Here is a 19,851-nt window from a genome sequence, read left to right on the forward strand (position 1 = left end):
TATACGTGCCGATTAACATATTATTATAATATGTCTAATTAGTTTTCAAGAAATACACCAACAACAAGTTATAGAGAATAAGCAATTTTTTTCCCGATAAATTATTTACTGTGGTTTTTGCATACAATTTCAGTCGGTATGTTAAAAATTAAAAATTACTTAAAAAAAAAAATTCAAGCGGATTAATTTATAATTCATATTGAGAGCGGCGATGATTATTATGTTAACTATTTAAGTAAAGGTCAGGATTTTAAATAGCTATTCCATAATGAACTTAACATTCTACATCCAATGTGTTGTAAAAATTGCTATACCTAACAAGATTTTAATGGTTTTTACTATAAAGTTTTTTTTTTAAACTAATGACAATATTGTGTTATGCGTATTGACGCTTAATGCAATTGTAGTGTTAATTTGTTTTTTTTAAAGGTGATAATTAGTATGAACAAGTAAATCAGAAAAAAAAAAACACAGCTCTGATAACATAATGTCTTGCCAAATATTTATTAATAATAATAATAATAATAATAATAATGCTTTTTTTATTAGCAGTAATATTGATATAGTATTGATTAATTTTTTTTATTATAAATAATATGGTGACGATAAATACATTAACCGGAATAACTAACGTAAATTGTTCGTACCTTCTTGTTACAGATGTAATACACGATCAACAATTATTTTATTATTTTGTAACATACACCCGTTATTTGCCATCACGAGCCGATGGCCAACGAAGACGACCTAACGAATATCGTAGCAGTATTTTAAGTGTCACGCAGCTGGATTTTTGTTTTAAAACAAAACCGAAAAATATGATCATAACCGTTTATATGTATAAAAAAACGGACCACTCCGGCCCGGCCACCTTCCCCCGTTTGATTGAGCGCTCGACCCTCGAGCCCAGGATGTCTATTTTATTTATTATCGTTTATTGTATTTGATTATTATTATTTTTTTTAATATTATTACTATTACTTGATCAAACGGATCGGCCGGAGACGCGTTAGGCCTACCCAATTCTCATTCGCCTTGCGCATGGAAGCGTTTTTCCTCATGGCAATAATTTGATTATGATGTGCGATTTGAAACAATTACCGAGTAATTCCGCAGCTTACCTACGCTGTTTTGACTTAATTAATTTATTAATTTATTTTTAAAAAAAATATTATTTTTATCTGTGTGTATGTGTGTGCGAGTACTTTTGACTCGAAATTCTACACCCACACACACACACACACTTGTGACGTATGTTTTCCTCTCGTTTGGGTGTAGTGTCGCGAGTGTCATGGACACTGGTGTACACCCTCTCTCGAGAGTCAGAAAGAATAACGTTCTTTCTATGCGTTTTACCTGCAACCGTTGTTAAGTCGTCTAGCAGCAGCTAGCTTAAGTCGGGCGACGAAAAAATAAAAAAATACCAACCTTTTGTTTTTTTATTATTTACTTACTTTTATTTGTCCGAGACAAAAGTAATACCCATATAATAATATATAGAGCCTATTTATAATACATTATTATTATATATTATATACAATATACTGTAAACTATCGTTTTAGAGGAATTAATTATTTATTTGATAGAAAATAACTAAAGTATTTTTTAACTATTTAAGTAAAATATTATTATAATAATGTAAAGAAAAAAAATGTTTGTGAAATTTATGTTCCTACCTTTTGTGTTTGTCATTAATTTATTATGATTTTTTTTTTAAACACATGTCATTTATATGTAATATAAATATTAAAAAAAAATCAATTGTATATGAAATAATTGTATACGCTGTTGTATTATTTTACCTTACGCTGCCGTTACGTGGCGACGAGCGAGCACGTACATTTTATTATTTCAACAAATTTTAACAAAATATAACAGTATCAATACAATAATAATATTATTGTTATACTATAGGAAAAATATAAAAAAAATATTATATAATATTCAAAATGTGTCTTTTATAATAATAAGTATTATGTTGTTTACACGTACAGATGTTTCTGGTTAAATTATGGATGGATAAAAAAAACTGAACGCGGCAGAAATCGAGTATATTATACAAACAAAAATATCCTTCTGGCTACTATCATAATATTTCAATTAGTAAGTTTTAATTTTAAGCAATAGGTATACACTGGCAAATGCATAAGAGCTGTTAATATTATGACTCGCTGCATTATTTTGATGGTGCATAAAAGCGTAAGACTAAAACAATATCGCAAAAGATAAAAAAGCAAATTAATAAATGTACAAGTAGTCGGATAAAGACTGGCGAACGGTTTGATCACGCTCAACAACAATACAATTATTATTTATTGTAAAAAATTATTAGGTACTTTATAAAAAATTACAACAGCTAGAAGCGACAATAACATTTTCAAAGTAATAACTATCTGGTGGTTTACAGTTCAATGATAAACAGTTAAGCAATTCAAATACGGTCAATTATAATATTTATAAAACATATAAGTACAAAATATGATGTACAATATTGCATGAAGTAAATTTTATATCATTTGTGAACGCCCAACAAAATAAAAGCGCCTATTTCGCTGGTGAAATGTTTTTGGGTGTAGTGAAAACAATTATTTTTAAAAATTATTTTAAGGCTTCGAAGTCATTAGCCTAAATAAAACAAAAGATGGAATAATTTCAAATTATAATAGCTCTGGTGGACTGGCCAACGGAATTAGAAGGATTCAGTCATTCAGATAAAATAATAGTAATTCAGAGATAATCTTTGTATTGTTGTAGGTACAGAACTATAACAATATGGTTACGTTATGTTTAAATTCAACACCGAGGAAATTAATTAAAAAATATAACTTATATAGTTACATTTAATTTAGTTTTGTTAAATAGAATAAACAAAACAAAATAACTAGCTAAATAGAGTACTTCTATAACATTAATAATATGATCATTGTCATAGATAATATAGAAACGTATGGAGTCTTTAACACATGACTTTAACTCAGGGCCGTATTTAGGAATTTATCACCCTGGGGCAACAAAAAAAACGCTCTATTTTAATATAATACAAATTTAATGCAATATAAAAAAATTTAGCCACCCCCTCATAATCAGCCGCCCGGGGCAACAGCCCCTGTTGCCCCCCTAAATACGGCCCTGCTTTAACTTTAAGTGAAATATATGTTAGTCAGAATCAAAAAATTGTTTTAAAGTATGTTATATAATTACCGTTTTGGGAAGGACACTAATATTTAATTCCAGACATGGAACGTTCACAAATGTGTTTTTAGTTTTCTTATAATTAACCTTTTTAAGAGTCGTAGGTTCGGCTCACAACAGTTATTAGCTATATTACATGAAATATTTAGTAAAACTACAATGTAAGGTATCTAACAAAACATAAACAAAAAAAATACAGTTAAAATTGATCTAATTATTATATTTTTATCAACGATATCGTTGCGCGATGATCTCGAAGATCTATGTGGTAAGAATGTATTAAAAAGTACTATGTAACAGTCTAATGTAGAAAAATGTATCACAAAAAACAAGTGCAGTAAGGCAAAATGTATTAAGACCCCAAGTACAATAAGCCAACTTATTTAGATTTTAGCAATATAAAGAAAACATTGTACACTGATGGTAGTTAAAAATTGATATGTAAAATATAATATGTGTATAATAATTACGATGATATGTGTTTGTTTTTAAAAAGTTTCTTTTTGGTAATTAAATAGTATGATATGTTTCGCTTACAATTTATTAAAGACAATGAAAACCGACAAATTGCGTTACAAATATGGTGATATTGTAAAACACTTAAATTAAAACAATTTACTTTTAACAAAAAAAAAACTTGGAAGCTTAACAGCTTCTTTATATCAGAGTAGAATAGTATGTGTTACAAACAATCACAACAATTATCAACGATCAATTAACTAAAACTAAATTAATGGTATTTTCATACTAACATATATAATAGAAAATGTATTATAAATATAAATTAACTAGTATAATGTATAATTAAGTAAAAGTCTATCGTGTAAACGCAGTTAACATTAACGGCTTAGCTGAGTTTAAAAAAGCGCCAATTAAAAAAATTCTGCATTTTTCAATTTACGCAGTTTTTTTTCGGGCCAGTAAAAATTTTCCAAATACAACAATTTGTTTAATATAAAATATATACATATGAATATTGGTACCAATTATATGAATTACAATATTATAAATACTTGAAAAAATGTATTATTGCTCGTTGGGACTATAGTATTAAGATACTTTATCAATAATAAACGTGGTATTCGTGAGTAAATTTCCTTTGTATGTATTAATTATAAGCTGACTAATAGACGGATGAAGTGGGTATTGGTTTTTATAATATACAAAAGGAAGTGATAAATAGTGATGACATAATTAGGTGTCTTGTACTATTTTTAAGGTACTTCAAGTGACTTCTGGTTTCTAAATTTAAAGCACTAGAGAATAATAAACAAAAATTTGGGTTTAATAATTAAAGCTTTTGAATATGTAATCATTATAATAAGCAAGAAGTTGAAAATCTAAATCAAGTTATTAATAATTAACTTTAAATTTTCTAAAAAACAAACTTTTGTCGTTCAATTAAATACATTTATTCACAAAATAATTTAATTTGTTAGATTTGGTTATGGACTCGAAGTTCAACAAGACATATAAAAATAATACAATCAATTCAAAAAAAAATGTTAACTAAAGAAAGAAAGAGAGAGAGAAAGTGAACACAATCGTGTTAATAGTACAGTGGAATGATAAACTAGATTATCATTAAAGTAAATTAAGCAGTTTATGAAAAAGGCATGCAATATAATAGTTAATACTAAATATAATAAAATATTCAATAATATTGAACTTAATTGCGTACACTGTCTTGCGCACCGTCTAAAGAAATATTAATTTCATATAATTATATAAAAGAAAAAAATAAATTTAAATATTTAAAAAACATAGTAATTAGTAGATGTTTCTTTTTATGTTATTTTAATAACAATGATATGTTTGTTGATTTAGTGATTTGTATAATAATGGTAATACTTAGAGTAATCATATTTAACATTTGATATAATGATATGTTCTTTGTTCACACGGGAAAGGTGTATAGTTCTGTGTGAGTGGATATAAAAACAAAAGATACTGTTTTAATAACTATTGATTTGCTTACCATACAAATCAGAATGCTTACAACATCAAAACAATTATTAACAATAATTATAAAATATGTACTATTTCAACTTAGCGAGGAAAGTTTTCCATTTTTTTTTTTTACAATGTCGAGTTTATTTAAAAATTGTATTTAGAAAGAGTTATTGTTTTCAAATAATAATTATTTTATCGAGTTGTTAAAGTACACTTTTTCGGAGATAGTTTTATACCCACTAAAGCTCTGTATAATATAATATATAAATTACACTTAAAAACCAATAAACGATACAACTCGTTGATATGCATGATGAGTTACGATCAGTACAAATATGAAATTCCCTGTATACAAAACTTAAAAACAAATGTGTGCACGGCAAATTAGTACCGTTATATTTTGCCTGACGTGCCGGATTTTTCGTTTACTTTTCTGGCCACCCAAAGTCTTGGCCCAGAACGTCGTACAGCTTTTGATTATGTTGACTGAAATGTTCTCGGAGTTTGGACATGACCGCGGGGTGCACGTCTGGGTGTTTCCTGCCCTTGGTTTCTTTCAGGCACTTGTCTCCCGAGTGATACCGCAAGCAGTAGAACCCTTTTGTGCGGTTGAAGTAGAAGTGCTCGGGCCCTATGAGGTGTTCGAGGCCCAGGAAAGACTCGATGCGCCTTAGCTCCGACACTGGGTTGATGATCAGCCGGTCGCCGTTGACCACGAACAGCTGTTCCCTAGGGAACACGTCCAACCATCTGTAAACGTGGTTGTGGTAAGTGGAAACCGTGATCGGCCGATAGTTGGTGTTGACCGTGCCGTCCGCGCGTATGACCAACTGCTCGAACGACCTGCTGCTCTTGTTGGCCATTGGGTTGCTGTGCAGCTGAGTGTAGTCTGAAATGGCTCTGATCACCGGATCCCTCAGTATCAGCAACAGTTTCACGCTGGAGTTCATCGCCTTGATCCGCTCGGGCACCTAAAAAATATATTGTTCATTGTTATATTGTCGACAAACACTAGTTCGGGCCATGCAGCGTTGACGAAACACACGGTCGGCTAAAATAAATGTATGTACAACAAAGTGTACACCCTACATTGAACTTTTGTCTTCAAATGTACTAGAATTATAGAAAAAAAAATGCATCTACATGTATTAAGACAATTTTACTGTAGTATTTAATGATGTTAATAATTATTGTGCAAATCAATTGAACTTGGACATACAAATTCCACGAGAAGGGCCAAAACAAACTCAACGTCAGAATATTGTAACGACTAATCCTGATGAGTACTTTCGAGTTTCTATGTATCTTAATTCCGTCCTTAGAAATTCGTTTTAGTCCAATAAATGAAATACTATTTAAGTTAGGATTCTTACACTCATAAACTATGTTAAAAATGGAAAAAATACATTTTATCACGAATTTACAAGAATTAGGCAAGCATTGCAATTTGTGTTCAATTAAGTAAGTGTAATATGTAAAATGTAGTAGTATAATACCTTTACAATTTGATTATGATAATATAATTTTTAAAAATACACATTAATAATAGTGATATTGGTTTTTTATATAAATAAGGTAGCAAATTAAGGGGGACGATTTAGAATATCTTCTAAACCTCTGAAGCGATTTCTTCATGTAGCAAGTCAGAAATCGTATCTACACGGTACTTTATTGGTCCAAAAATTTAAAAAGTCCACCCCTTTCCATTCGAAATTGAAAGTGTTTTGAATAGATTTTATCACTTTTAGTTATAATATATCCTGAAAACCAATGATCTCCTCCACCCTAGTATTCTCAGTCCCCAGCCACAGTGCTAGATTTTTGTTTAGCTGGAAATAGTAGTTCAACAGAATTATTATCCTGTAACCTTTGTACTGTTTCATACTCACGTTCCGAGAATTGCATTTAGATGGTCTTTTCCAGACAAGACTATAATTATTTTCTTTTCAACTATACGGGCGTTGGTTTAGAATTATAGTAAGTTAAAGTAGTGAAAAGGCAATTTATTGGAAGTGATAAGAATTGTTGTCATTATTGATCCATCGCATCGTAGTAACTTTTTATTTTCTTCAAATGGGCCGAAACGAAAACGCGGTAGATTGTATTTTGTTTTTGAGTTTTTTTATTTTTATTATTGCACAACCATTAACCAATAGCTTTTACTTCCCCTATACTCGTATTTTCTACTCGGTGTCTGCTATAAAATGTTTGCTTTACAGATACCGAGAATACATACTTGAAAAGCCAAAGTAAAAATCGGTGCTCTGTTATATAAAAAAAAATGAAGCTTTTTTCGATTTTTGTATCTGTGTCGTTCAAAAGAAAAGTTGAAAAATGGAACAGATCTTTGGCGATGAAAGACTGTAGTCGCAATGACACTCGAAAACTATACATTACACTATATTATATTGGTAATAAGTACAAGTGCTCATTCTGTATAACATTTCCAGAAACACGACGTAACACAATAAAGCTTTTACTAACAAAGGTGGGTGCGGTAATAAGACATCACACAATTATTATTATGCACAGAAAATAAGTTTCGGCATGTGTACACAGTCGTAAGTACAAACAAAAAGTTCTCAAAATAAAATATTATTTTAAAACAATAAAATGAATATTTAATCAAAACGTAATAGTACACTTTCTCATACTAATTATTTTCATAAAAACCCGCTTGTGTATTATGTGTGTTTTGATATTATTTTTTAATATAAATATCATCACCATAAAAAATATCTTGAATTTGTATATTATTTATTTATATTCATAAATGTTGCCGAATATGGTCAAATGAGGAATTACCAACAGAATGGAAGACAGCAGTGCTATGTCCAATTCACAAGAAAGGGAATAAACAGGACTGCAATAATTATAGGGGAATAGCTCTCCTAAATGTAACATACAAAGTCTTTTCGAACTGCATACTATCAAGGTTAAAGAGTAAAGCAGAAGAAACTATAGGTGACTATCAGGGAGGATTCAGACTAAGAAGGTCGACAGTAGATCAGATATTTATCCTCAGACAACTGTTCCAAAAAACTTGGGAGTTCGACAAAGAGATACATGTTCTTTTTATCGACTTCAAAAAGGCATACGATAGCGTACATAGAGCAAGCCTAATTAATTGCCTGAAAGAATTTAAGTTACCACAAAAATTAATAAGACTTATTGGGATAAGCATCACAGAAACATTCGTAAAAATTAAGGTAGGAAGTGCAGAAACAGAGCCAATACTAATAAAATCTGGGTTAAGACAGGGAGACTCAATATCACCGATTCTATTTAACTTAATTTTAGAGAAAGTAGTAAGAGAAATGTATATTCAACCACAAGAAGGTGTTAAGTAACAAGAATCGACTATAGCAATTTTAGCATATGCAGATGATGTGGTACTAATGAGCAAATCACAAGATAATTTAAGATCACTATTCACTCGTTTGGAGGAAAAGGCAAAAAAAGTAGGGTTACAAGTAAACGAGGAAAAAACCGAATACATGATTGTTGGTAGAAGAGATAGTGTGGCCGTTTTTCCACACCTGAAAGTTGGTAGATATGAGTTCAGTAGAGTCAAACAGTTTAAGTACTTGGGTTCAATATTAACAGAAAAAAATGAGACTGACAAAGAAATAGCATCAAGAATCCTATCAGGAAATAAATGTTTCTATGGACTCACAAAAATATTAGGATCACGATCTCTGTCAATAGAAATGAAGATACAACTATACATAACCTTAATACGCCCAGTTGTCACTTATGGGGCTGAGGCCTGGCCATTGAGAAAGACTGAGGAAAGGAAATTACTGGTTTTTGAAAGGAAAGTTTTAAGGAAGATTTTTGGACCTGTTATGGACAGAGAAACGGGAGAGTGGAAAACGAGAAAAAATGAGGAACTGGAAAGGATGTTCCGGAAAGAAAATATATTAAGCGTAATCAAAAGCCGAAGACTTCAATGGGCTGGACATGCTATGCGAAGCCAGAACCATCTCATAAGGATGATCATGGACGAGAACCCAGTAGGCAGGAGACCACTGGGAAGACCACGATTGAGGTGGGAAGATGTGATAAGAAAAGACGTGGAAACACTGAACGGAGGACGGGATTGAAAACAAGAGCGGTGGATAGGGAAGGCTGGAGGATTGGATGTGTGATGGGATGGTCTTGATGGCCGGAAAACCCAAGAAGAAGATTCATAAATGTATAATACATCAGAGTCCTGGCTCTGTTTTATAAACCAAACAATGACAAAAAATGTTTACCATAATAATTATTCTTACTTCTATAATAGTGTGTTTGACTAATAATAAGAATATACTACACGTTTGTCATTGGTAGTTTATAGTTATTTGAAGTGGCATTATGATTATATTATTAAATTATTTGAGTTGTTCGGATTTTAAACATGAGGAGATTAAGTAGAAATATATATGTGTCGCAAGTGTTTACAGTATTTAAAATAAACATTTTATGGTTCATAATGAACGAGTAATAAAAATAATAAATGTTTAGACGCGAAGTAGAAAATGTATTAGTTTTATAACGATAGTGGCGTTTATAGTATATAATTTCAGGGGGGGTTATAAAATAAGAATAGATTTAGCTAATATTATAAATTAACTTTGATTGAATGAATTCATTGTACATGTGCCGTACCAACCACAAATTTTGGGGGGGCGTTTGACCCCTAAAATCCTCCCCTATATACATCACTGTAATACGGTGATTTCTTTTAATCGTCCAGTTACACTTTGTTTTAAATTAACGGTAAAGTCAGTGTCTTTGAAATATTTAACTTTTTAATTAAAGAAAAATAATTGTTTGTATAAAATACAAAACACCAATTAATATAGAATTAATTAAAATAAAACATGATAATATCGATTATCTGTTATAATTTTATACATGCACTTATGTACTTAATGTATAGTAAAGATTTTCATGTTTGCATGTTGCAGATTTATTCCCATATTGAAATTAATTGAAATGTGCTTCAAGTATCACGGTCCGGGTAATGTTCAACTGAAAAACAAGTACAGATCAGGGCAAGTTTTATTACCCTGATGTGGAAACCGTGCCAGTCCTTCTCAGTCATCGTTACACGCGCCTATTCGTTTCGGTAGTGTACATTTTAATATTCAAACCTAACAATAACGTCGTAGGCTCATTTGACACGCACAATAGCATTGCCCACACTGCGATGCATATACTAAATTTCTTATGGAGAACCTACGCCTGTCGAATCAAAACGTAAGTACACATTGGGCGACGTTGTGTAACCCGGAAAAAGGTTTGTTGTGTTTTTTTTTTTACATTATTGTTACTATTATTATTACTATTTTTTACCTCGGGGGTCACGAAATAGCTTGGGCTCTTTTCAATGGTGATTTGATTTGGGAATGAATAGGGCATGCGCCTGCGGTACCAGTCCAGACCCCGGTCGTAGTTGTCGTCTCTGTCGAAAAAGTGCACTTCGCCGTTTGCCTTTTGTATGGATTTGTGCATGAACAACATCTCCAACAGCGCTCGTGTGCCGCCTTTCCGCACGCCTATAATGATCGCCTGTAAACACAACACATCATATAGAGCAATTGTATGTTTAGTTTTAAGACGTATGAATTCAATGACCAGCGTTAAATAATATATATTAAGAATTATTGTTTTTTTTAAGATTTGATGAATTGATTTAAAAAAAAACGTGGACGTTTTTTCTTAGTGTTTTGTGCCTAATAAGTTTAATATATTATTATGTATAATATTTTAATTGAGGCGTCTGGATTCAATGTTTGAACATTTTCACAGACGACAAATATTTTCTTCAAATGGACGATTTTTGAAACAAACCAAGATTTTGCCAACACAGTTTGAGTTAATTTATAATCTTTATTTGATGTTCAACAATAGCTTTACATATCATGTAATATAGTGTAGCTACTTAAAGAAAAACACGTTTTTTAAATATCTTTTAGCTTGTTTTGAAACTAAACGCCTCAATTATAACCTTACACTTGCATATACATTATAATGAACTTTGTTGCACATAACCTGCATATATTACATGACGTTTAACACCTCACACGCCATAATAATACATTAAAATAGCGTGACTTTGCCGGTGTCGTTTTTCAACACACTAAAGTTTATCATTTGCAAGTAAGAACGCCTTTATATTATGTATAAAATATGATTTATTTAAACGTGTTGGCAACAAGTGGTTTGAAAAAATTCATATTTTCTACCATTTTAGTTTTTTAATGGTCTAATTCAATATGTTATGTGGGCTGGTAATTTTTACAAAATTATAAACTTTAATTCAAAAGTTTATTGAAATTTAAAACAAATAGTTGTTCTTCATTTGTGGATTTTTAAAATATATTTACATAATTATATCTGAGGTAACATCAATTGGGTTATATTAATTAGAATATAAATAAAGAAAAAATTAAAGTTAATTCCTAATTTCTCTAACTTCATTAAATTAATAATGGATATTACTCAAACATAATATTATGTTCAACTATAATAACTGTTTTGATTATGATAAAAATATCTTATTCCTTTAAGTCTTTTAAGGTTTATAATTAATGTTTATTGGTGCAATGATAAAACATCTATTTTTTCTTTACTTTTATTTACTTTATCAGTGTAAGTACTATCCTTAAGCCTCTTATAAAAGTTAAGTAAAGGACAAAATTACATATATTGAACTAACAGAAACTTTAAACAAATATTATTTTTTTAAGTTCAAAACTTTACAGTCCTAGTGCAACTTATTAGCAACGATAATAATATTATAATAAATAACTCAAAGAAAAATAGATTGTAATACGCTAACGTCGTAATACGAATAAAGAAAAACTTTTAATTTAAAGGGATATAATTAAGCTTAAAATGTATTTTCGAATACCTTATGATGAAATGTCTGAAAACCGTTATTTATCATTACATAATTCCAATAGACATAATGTCAATTTGTATTCTGCATTTTTTGCTGATGCACATGTCATTTGTATACAAAATATTATTTTAACGGTACCTAAAAATCTAAAACGTACACGATTTTTATGTTTAGCTATTAAAAATTAAAAAAACTTTAAAAGAAGTGATCGATAAATTATGATTATTTTTTAATTTACTACAGAAATATATTATACAGCCCTTGATGACCTTTGAAAATTCAATTAGTGTATTTTAGTATAATCGGTTTAGAGACGAAAACGTAAAGTAATAGCAAATCGTTGGCTAGTATTATATTATTTAATGTTGGAACACAATTTATATACAATATTATAATCAAATATAGTGTACATGCAAATATAATAATCAAACGATTGCATGTCTCAAATAATCAACCGACTCAAACTATTTTCATAAGTTTTGGTTTTTATCCAATATGTTTGTAAACTACTTAAACGCTTAGAAAATGCGGTAATCGTTAAACTAGTTATGTATATTTTATAGGTTTAAGATATATTGTATTTAATACAAAAGTTAGGGTTTTCCAAATGGCAACTTATGTTTTTTTGATCATTGTTGTTTATTTATATGAATGAAATCATAATTTTTAGTTTAAAATATCAGATTTTTTTGACAACGTTGGATATACTTACTACGCCCATTTTAAAAGACATAGTTTCTCAAAATGTTGCTCTAATTTAAAAAATATATTGTTTTTTTATAACAATATATTGGATTCACCGTTAACGTTAATTTTTATTTTGGTTTAAATTACAGAGACGAATACTTTGGGTATAATAATTATAATCCTAAGAACAATTATGTTTTTTTTAATCATATAATAAGACAAACACGCAAAAAAAGCTAATAAAATACATTTCTTTTAGTTTAACTTCTTATTTCTGGTACAATAATAAAACATGACCAACAAAATATAAACACGAGTTTATATTTTGTTTTATTGTGAAAAATCATGAAACGCGCTACGTTATGTAGAGTACTATTCATATTTTTACGATTTGCAAACTATACGTGATCTGTTTTTATATTTGCACTAAAAGCAATTATTTGTTTTTTTTTTTTTGAATTTACAAGTCCATTTCTGGGGCACCACGTACGCTGTATGCCAAATAAGAACGATTTCCTTTTGCAAAGAGCTTTATGGTTGCCGGTCGACGAGTGTTGTACTTAAAATGGTAACCATATTTAAACACCAGTATCAATATTTGATATTGAGTTAGTTAAAAATTAATACCTATGCACATTTATGGAACAATATAATGTTATAATGTAAAATGTTAATTCTATGATGTTTTTTAAAAATATAAATTATAATGGTCTTAATATACATGAGACATGCCACAAATTCGGCTCCGGATTTTCCTTAGTCTACCTATACAATTTAATAAAAATGTTTAAAAAAAATCATATGTAGGTACTATTATAATAAAATGTATTATCTATAATAGCCCCAAGAACTTTGGGGCTCTCCAAGTAAAGGACAAATAGTGGCCAGTCACAGTTAAAACTCTTCGTCCAAACGCATTTGATGTTTGTAATAAGACATAGTAATATTAATTCATCCATTAGTTCTTTTGAGTATAGTCATTAAAGAAGATTTGCTAATTAAAAATAATCAGCCTGTATTTCATTTTAAGTGTTGTAAAGGCAACACTATTTCTAATGTATGCATTGAGTTATCTAGCGAGTTTCACTTTGAGTATTCTCGGCAGCGACAAAGTATACATATAAAATAAATGTTTAATAAAAAAAAATTATATTTTAAGAGAGAAAATATCAACGGATTTTTTTTAAACTCAATTTATTTGTAGAAAACATATGCTTGTATATTTTGAATATTATATGAGTAAATAGTGGCACGATTCAAGTTGCTTACCTAAAACATAGTTAAGAACAAAATTCGTTTTTAATCACCTATATAAAATGGGTAAATCCTTTCTATTGTGCAAAATTAATCAATCTAACCGTTCTAGGTATTGTAATCTATATGATAAAACAGTTAAACTTTTCGGTTTCATTTATTGAATAAATAAATAAGAGCGGTCGAAATCATAGGCTCGTTAGTATTCAGAATTTATGAAAGGATTTTGGGAATTTACATTTGTTCATTTCAGGTTACCTCAGGAAACAGTTTCCACCTGTTTAAATAACAATTATTCGTTTAATTATTTAATTTGGGCGGCGAAAACTTAATACTCTGATTTATGTTTGAAATAATTTAACTGCGATTTTTTAAATGTTTATGGTTCATTTTGTTTATTATAAGCGTGTGTTCAACTTAATAAAATATTTACCGTGTCTCGTTAGAATATAGAGCGCTTTCGATAAGTTCTAATTCCAACGAACCATTGTAATTATATTCGGATAACCTTTTAGGTTGACACTATAATAGTTTTGTAGCGTTTCTTCACTAGCGACCACTATACGCGGTGATATCTATCCAGTACTGTTCATCTAAAACCTTGTACGAAACACATTTTTCCAACTGTATCGTTACTATATTTTACCATTAGTGGTTAATTTGTAAAAGATATAATTAAAAAATGATAAATTAATTTGATTTATGCGGAATTGGCATGATTTGTAGAACTATAACCATAAAATATGTTTCTTTTTTTGTTGACATTTTCATGTTTTAGCTCTGGCACATAACCGAAAAAAGTGTTACCATAAGTTAATAACGAAAAAAGCTTTACGAAAAAAGCGTTAGGACACGGTGATGGGGTTGGAGGTGGAAATAGAGATGGAGGTGGGAATAGGGTTGTGGTTGGGGGTAAGAGATAGTGGGTAGGAGTTAGGGGTAAGATATAGGAGATAAGAGATATGTTGTACGTTCAACGTTCAAATTAGAACTAAATGATAAATTCAAAATAGTTTAAGGGCCCAAATTCTCTATGAATTGTTTTAAGCCAGATATTAAACACTACAATATTAGCCAGAAACTTGATGTTTTATTATAGTAGCTTGTTACTGCTTATTTATACCTATACTATATCATTTTATCTATAATTCCACCACTACTCTAATATTATTTGGTACTTCAACGAGACATGAAAATGCTCTTTCGTGGTCGCAGACTCGGCTGAAAAACTTTTTAATGTATTACAAGTGTTACCTGTGGCAATCTCCTGCTCGTCTTGGGAAACCTGAGCTTTCGATAAGTCCGGTCGTCCGATGTGGTACGACTCAGTGTAGACGTATCTTCGCCGACGGTCTGATCGTCCAACGATGACAGTCCTCCAATTGGGCCTATGTAAATGTGCACACTGCCCAGTAGGAACAGCACAATTACAAAAAGAACCAACTGGGACCATTGGACGTTCGGAAAACACCATCTTCGCATTACGATTTGTACATCTAAAACAACAATACAAAACATATATTAAACTGTAGCGCATGGGTGATAAATTTGGTTTAATGTTTTATTTTAACCAATTAAGTTTACCGATTCATAATTGTTTCAGACAACTTATCATATTACAATAACCTATTATTAACAATTATACGACGGTTACCGTCGAAATATCATCAGAAGCTTTAATCCTATAGAAATTAGTTGATACTATAGCTAAAATGATTTCACTGCTTCACATTATCAAAACTTAAAGATGTTTCGAAACGGATACGGATTAGGGTCACTTCAGTCTCTAGGGGTTCGTGGTAATTACAACCGGCTCGGTTCCCGAAACTTGATACCGACAAGCATGGGAAATTTCTAGTGTAAAAGTGATTGGTGCCCAGTGGACCAAACACGAATCGATCACTATCTTCGTGAGCGGTAAGCCTGAGTTTCACAACGGGTCGAGTTTGTGTAAACAATAATAATTGTTATTTGTTTAAATTAGTAACGAGGATGTTCAACAAAGTACAAAAACTTCTATCGTTTGCATTTCAAATGAGAAAATAAAGTATTTTGGATCTAATTGGAATTCCCAGTCTTCCTAAAAAACATCAATGTAAATATATATATTTATTTAAACGCATAACTTACCAATGCTTAATTTTATTAATGCGTTCCTTTCGGATGTAATTGAATAATGAAATTCATTTCACGTAATGCGTTTATATTATATTAACATAACGACTACTGTCTGTATTTTATTTTTCTGTCAAAGAGAATTGATTAATTCAAGCGTGTTTGCATATTTAAATATCTAATGACATAAATCAAATAGTAGTTTGGAAGAAATTAAATGCTCTGAACTGATATATTATTATTATGTGTGCCTGGATAAATTATTAATGGTGCGGCAAAATTAAACTTATTGATCTCACAAATATATACATAATACACATAAATGTTTGCTATAAAGCATTTCAGCGTAGATATATTATATATTTGGTAAAGTTAATTGTCTATTTGTTTTTATATTATTTATTGATTTTGCGCTATAAATGGAGATCCGCACATGTGGCTCAAAGTGTCATTATTCATAATTAAAAAATGTGTTACTAACAATAGATTATTTTTTCATACAAAAAAATATTTAACTCTTTAAATAAATACGGTAAATTGTACAGAGGGATTTTTTTTATCACGGGCCAGTCATTATCTCACTGAGTTTAATTAATTATCGAATTTTTTTTAATTATAGTGTTTTTATACTACGTGATCTCAATTTTTCAAATTTTTTTGGGGGTTTTACCCCCCTTTCCAAATAAGTTTTTTTTAATATTTAGTATTTACATTCAACTTATGACATCAAACTAATTCGAATTAATTTATTTATGTTTTATTATTTGAAAGTCATCTAAAGAGAACCCATACACAATAATAAATCATTTAATTTATTTTACTCTTGCGGTATGATTACCGTTCCATGCCTTTACTTTAATATGATTTAAAAAAATAATAAAACATTGTGAACAATTTAGTCATGTTCAGTTTACATTTCATTGTTTTTGAAAACAATTCCAGGTTTGAATATTGAGCTGCCACTAATCAACCGATCTGCTTAAATTATTTTAAAGTAAATCAATAAACATTAATTGTCCAAAAGTAGGTAATTAGTCAGGGTTTTGTTTTAAGTTGTAGATAAGAAATATATGAGAAAAACATGTTTTGTAATTAATACATTTTATTATAAAATACAGTATAACTGTGTATTACCTACTTACAATGACAGTAATCATTGTGTCGCAAACAATTATTGATAAATTAAAATAGTAACAAAAATGAAAAATGGGACCACAAAAACCGTATATTTACATTAAAAATTGATTAGCATTTTATAAAATCTTGTATCGATTCAATATATCATAACTCTATAGTCATACTATAAACTATATAGTCATAACTTAACAAAAAATTCTACGTACAAATTTAATTTCAAACATATAAGTAATTTGGCAATTTTTGGATTTATATTTATTAATCTTGAGCTTTGTTTTTAAAGTAGTTAATTTATATTAAATATTTTGCAATCGTACAAACTGATATAGGTAGTTCAATAATGTTTGTGAAAACATCGAAGCTAGAAAAAACAATTTTTTTTTATAAAATGTGTCCTAGAAATAATAATAAAGTTATATATTTTGATGAATATTAATTAAAGGGAACTCAAAGCATGACGAGAAAGTTTTATAGATGCAGAATTGATTTGTTCGCACTGATGTGAATAAACTTTTCGAATTATTCATTTTCATTAGTTATCATCGCTATGCATTCACCGCTCTACACACAACATGCATCCTGGGGTAATGACCTAGTTTTAACTGTTATCGACCTACTGCCTATACAAATAAATGCAAATTAGTTATACAGGGTTTTAACATTTTATGGTACAATAAATAATAAACAATTTCTATTTGCTTGGGGAATACGAATAAGAGATGGCAATGTTTTTAGAATTTATTAGTTCAAAAACAGCATAATAAACATTAAACTTTATAGAAGTAAATAACACGGAGATAGTAAAAAAAAAAAACAAAGAAAAAGTAGATTTACAATATTCAAAAATAAGCATAAGTTCAATGTGGCTTCTTTTTTAATAGATGATAACATATTTACTATTGTTTCTATTAAACGTTTAACACATTTATTATATTTTTTTTTCAACAACATAATTGTTTAAAACAGTAACAAATAAACTGTCGTTAAAGAATTATAAATAAAGAAAAGTTAAGTTATTTTATTTAGAAATATATTTAGAAAAATCTAAAACAAGTTCAATAAATAAATCACTTAAATAAATGTATAGCATCAATCTATACATATAAAAAATAGTGTAGTTGTGTATTTATTTATTTATTTGCTTTACAGACATCCAAACTACTGCGCATATTTTAATCAAACTTGGCACAAATATTATTTGAATTCTTTTAAGTGCTAGTGATAGTAAAAATCTATCTCCGTTGCCCTTGGACCCCTCGAGACTAAAAAAACACCCTAAAAAATAAATCATGTGAGATAATCCAAACTATTTTATCTTAGTCATTTAATAAAACTCTGTATAATGTTTATGGTATTAAATTAATGATTTAGCTTAGGTTAGTTTATCACTAAAATAAGTCACAACAAAATTATATCTGTTTTGTTGAATTTCAAATGCGTGTAAAAACTATAAAAACTTCTAATGTTTAAGCTATAACAAGACAAGTAGACTATACGTTACACTTTGGTCGTAAATAAATTATAAAACTGATTGTGGATTTATTTTCGGTTAAACGAAACTATATTCAAAACTGATAACGTTACCGATAATACACAGGATACGGGAATGGAAACGATTTCGTTAGCCATGTGTTCGGAAACGTATTCAACCCTTGGACACGTGGTATGCCGACTAGTTACTACGTTTACAGATCGATAGCTAACATATACATGACAGCTAGACATATATCAGATTAGGTTGTTATTATTTTTTTTTTTGTAAAATAACAAAAATATTTCGTCAGGAGTTTATAAATTTTAGTTGTACGCGATATGTATTGAACGGAATGTGCGCGGCGTCGTATTCATTGTAATTTTTTTTTCAGCGAGTCGAGATAGCCGCCTAAATGGTTTGGATACAACAACCGTCTACAATTCAATGTTATTGAGAGCGAAAAATTGATTAGATCAAACGGCGGAACAGATAGGCAATCTCGGTACGCCGCTGCAGTGCGATCGCGGTTCGATCGTGTGTTGTCGTCGAGCGGTTATCAGCTTATTAACGCTTATCACGGTTGTTGGCTCTAACGCAGCGGGGTGTACTAACACGGGAAAACGAAAACGGCGTTTATATGTGTTTAAAGCATTTTTATTATTTACCTGGTGCATAATTCCGGGCGGCGTGATCATTGCCGTCGGCGGTGGCTCTAAGGGTAGAAAAAAAAGGGACGCGTTGGTAATGGCGGCGGCGGAGGCGGTGGAGGCGGCAGCAGCACAGGACTTGGCCGGGCGAGCCGATTGAACGCACTGAACGGGCCAGGGCCATCGAGAACCGCGCGCATACCGCCAAGTCTACTGGCGGCGTCGGGTGCAACCGCTGTTGATTTTCCCTGAAAAAAAAAAATATATAAATAAGAAAATACCGACGGGCCCGACGACACGGCCGTTATCGCAATGTCGTCCTGTTATTATTATTATTATTATTATTGCCATTTGTAAGCCCGTTGAATGCATAAGCGCTAGACGGAATATCACAGTTGCGTAACGTACAAACATCCGGTAAAAAATAACCGAGGAAAATTGTATAAATTGTATTTTTACAATATGAAAAGTTCTTCAGCCGAGTCTGCAACCACGA

At 30.2% G+C, this 19,851-nt stretch overlaps 2 protein-coding genes across 2 annotated transcripts in view; one reads left to right on the top strand and one right to left on the bottom strand.

Moving 5' to 3' along the window:
* Window positions 1-1,882, top strand: part of LOC126833632 (BMP-binding endothelial regulator protein) — a 50,447-nt gene extending 48,565 nt beyond the window's left edge. Inside the window, exon 13 of the mRNA XM_050565073.1 lies at window positions 661-1,882. The gene's annotated coding sequence lies outside the window, so the exon portion shown is untranslated. The remainder of the gene's footprint in view (window positions 1-660) is intronic.
* A 2,872-nt stretch (window positions 1,883-4,754) lies between these two features.
* LOC126833541 (heparan sulfate glucosamine 3-O-sulfotransferase 1-like) lies at window positions 4,755-19,503 on the bottom strand. The gene is made up of 4 exons (XM_050564949.1): window positions 19,374-19,503; window positions 15,237-15,478; window positions 10,490-10,705; window positions 4,755-6,117 (listed from the first exon to the last, which is right to left on the bottom strand). Exons 2-4 carry the CDS (start codon window positions 15,462-15,464, stop codon window positions 5,572-5,574), a joined length of 990 nt encoding a protein of 329 aa, XP_050420906.1. The 5' UTR covers window positions 15,465-15,478; window positions 19,374-19,503; the 3' UTR covers window positions 4,755-5,571.
* Window positions 19,504-19,851: the final 348 nt, after the last annotated feature.

Source organism: Adelges cooleyi, unplaced genomic scaffold (assembly GCF_023614345.1).
Source record: "Adelges cooleyi isolate 19-005CV unplaced genomic scaffold, UGA_ACOO_1.1 ACOO_flye_CR_arks_rails_tigmint_CR_PRNA_2, whole genome shotgun sequence".
Classification (NCBI taxonomy): Eukaryota; Metazoa; Arthropoda; class Insecta; order Hemiptera; family Adelgidae; genus Adelges; species Adelges cooleyi.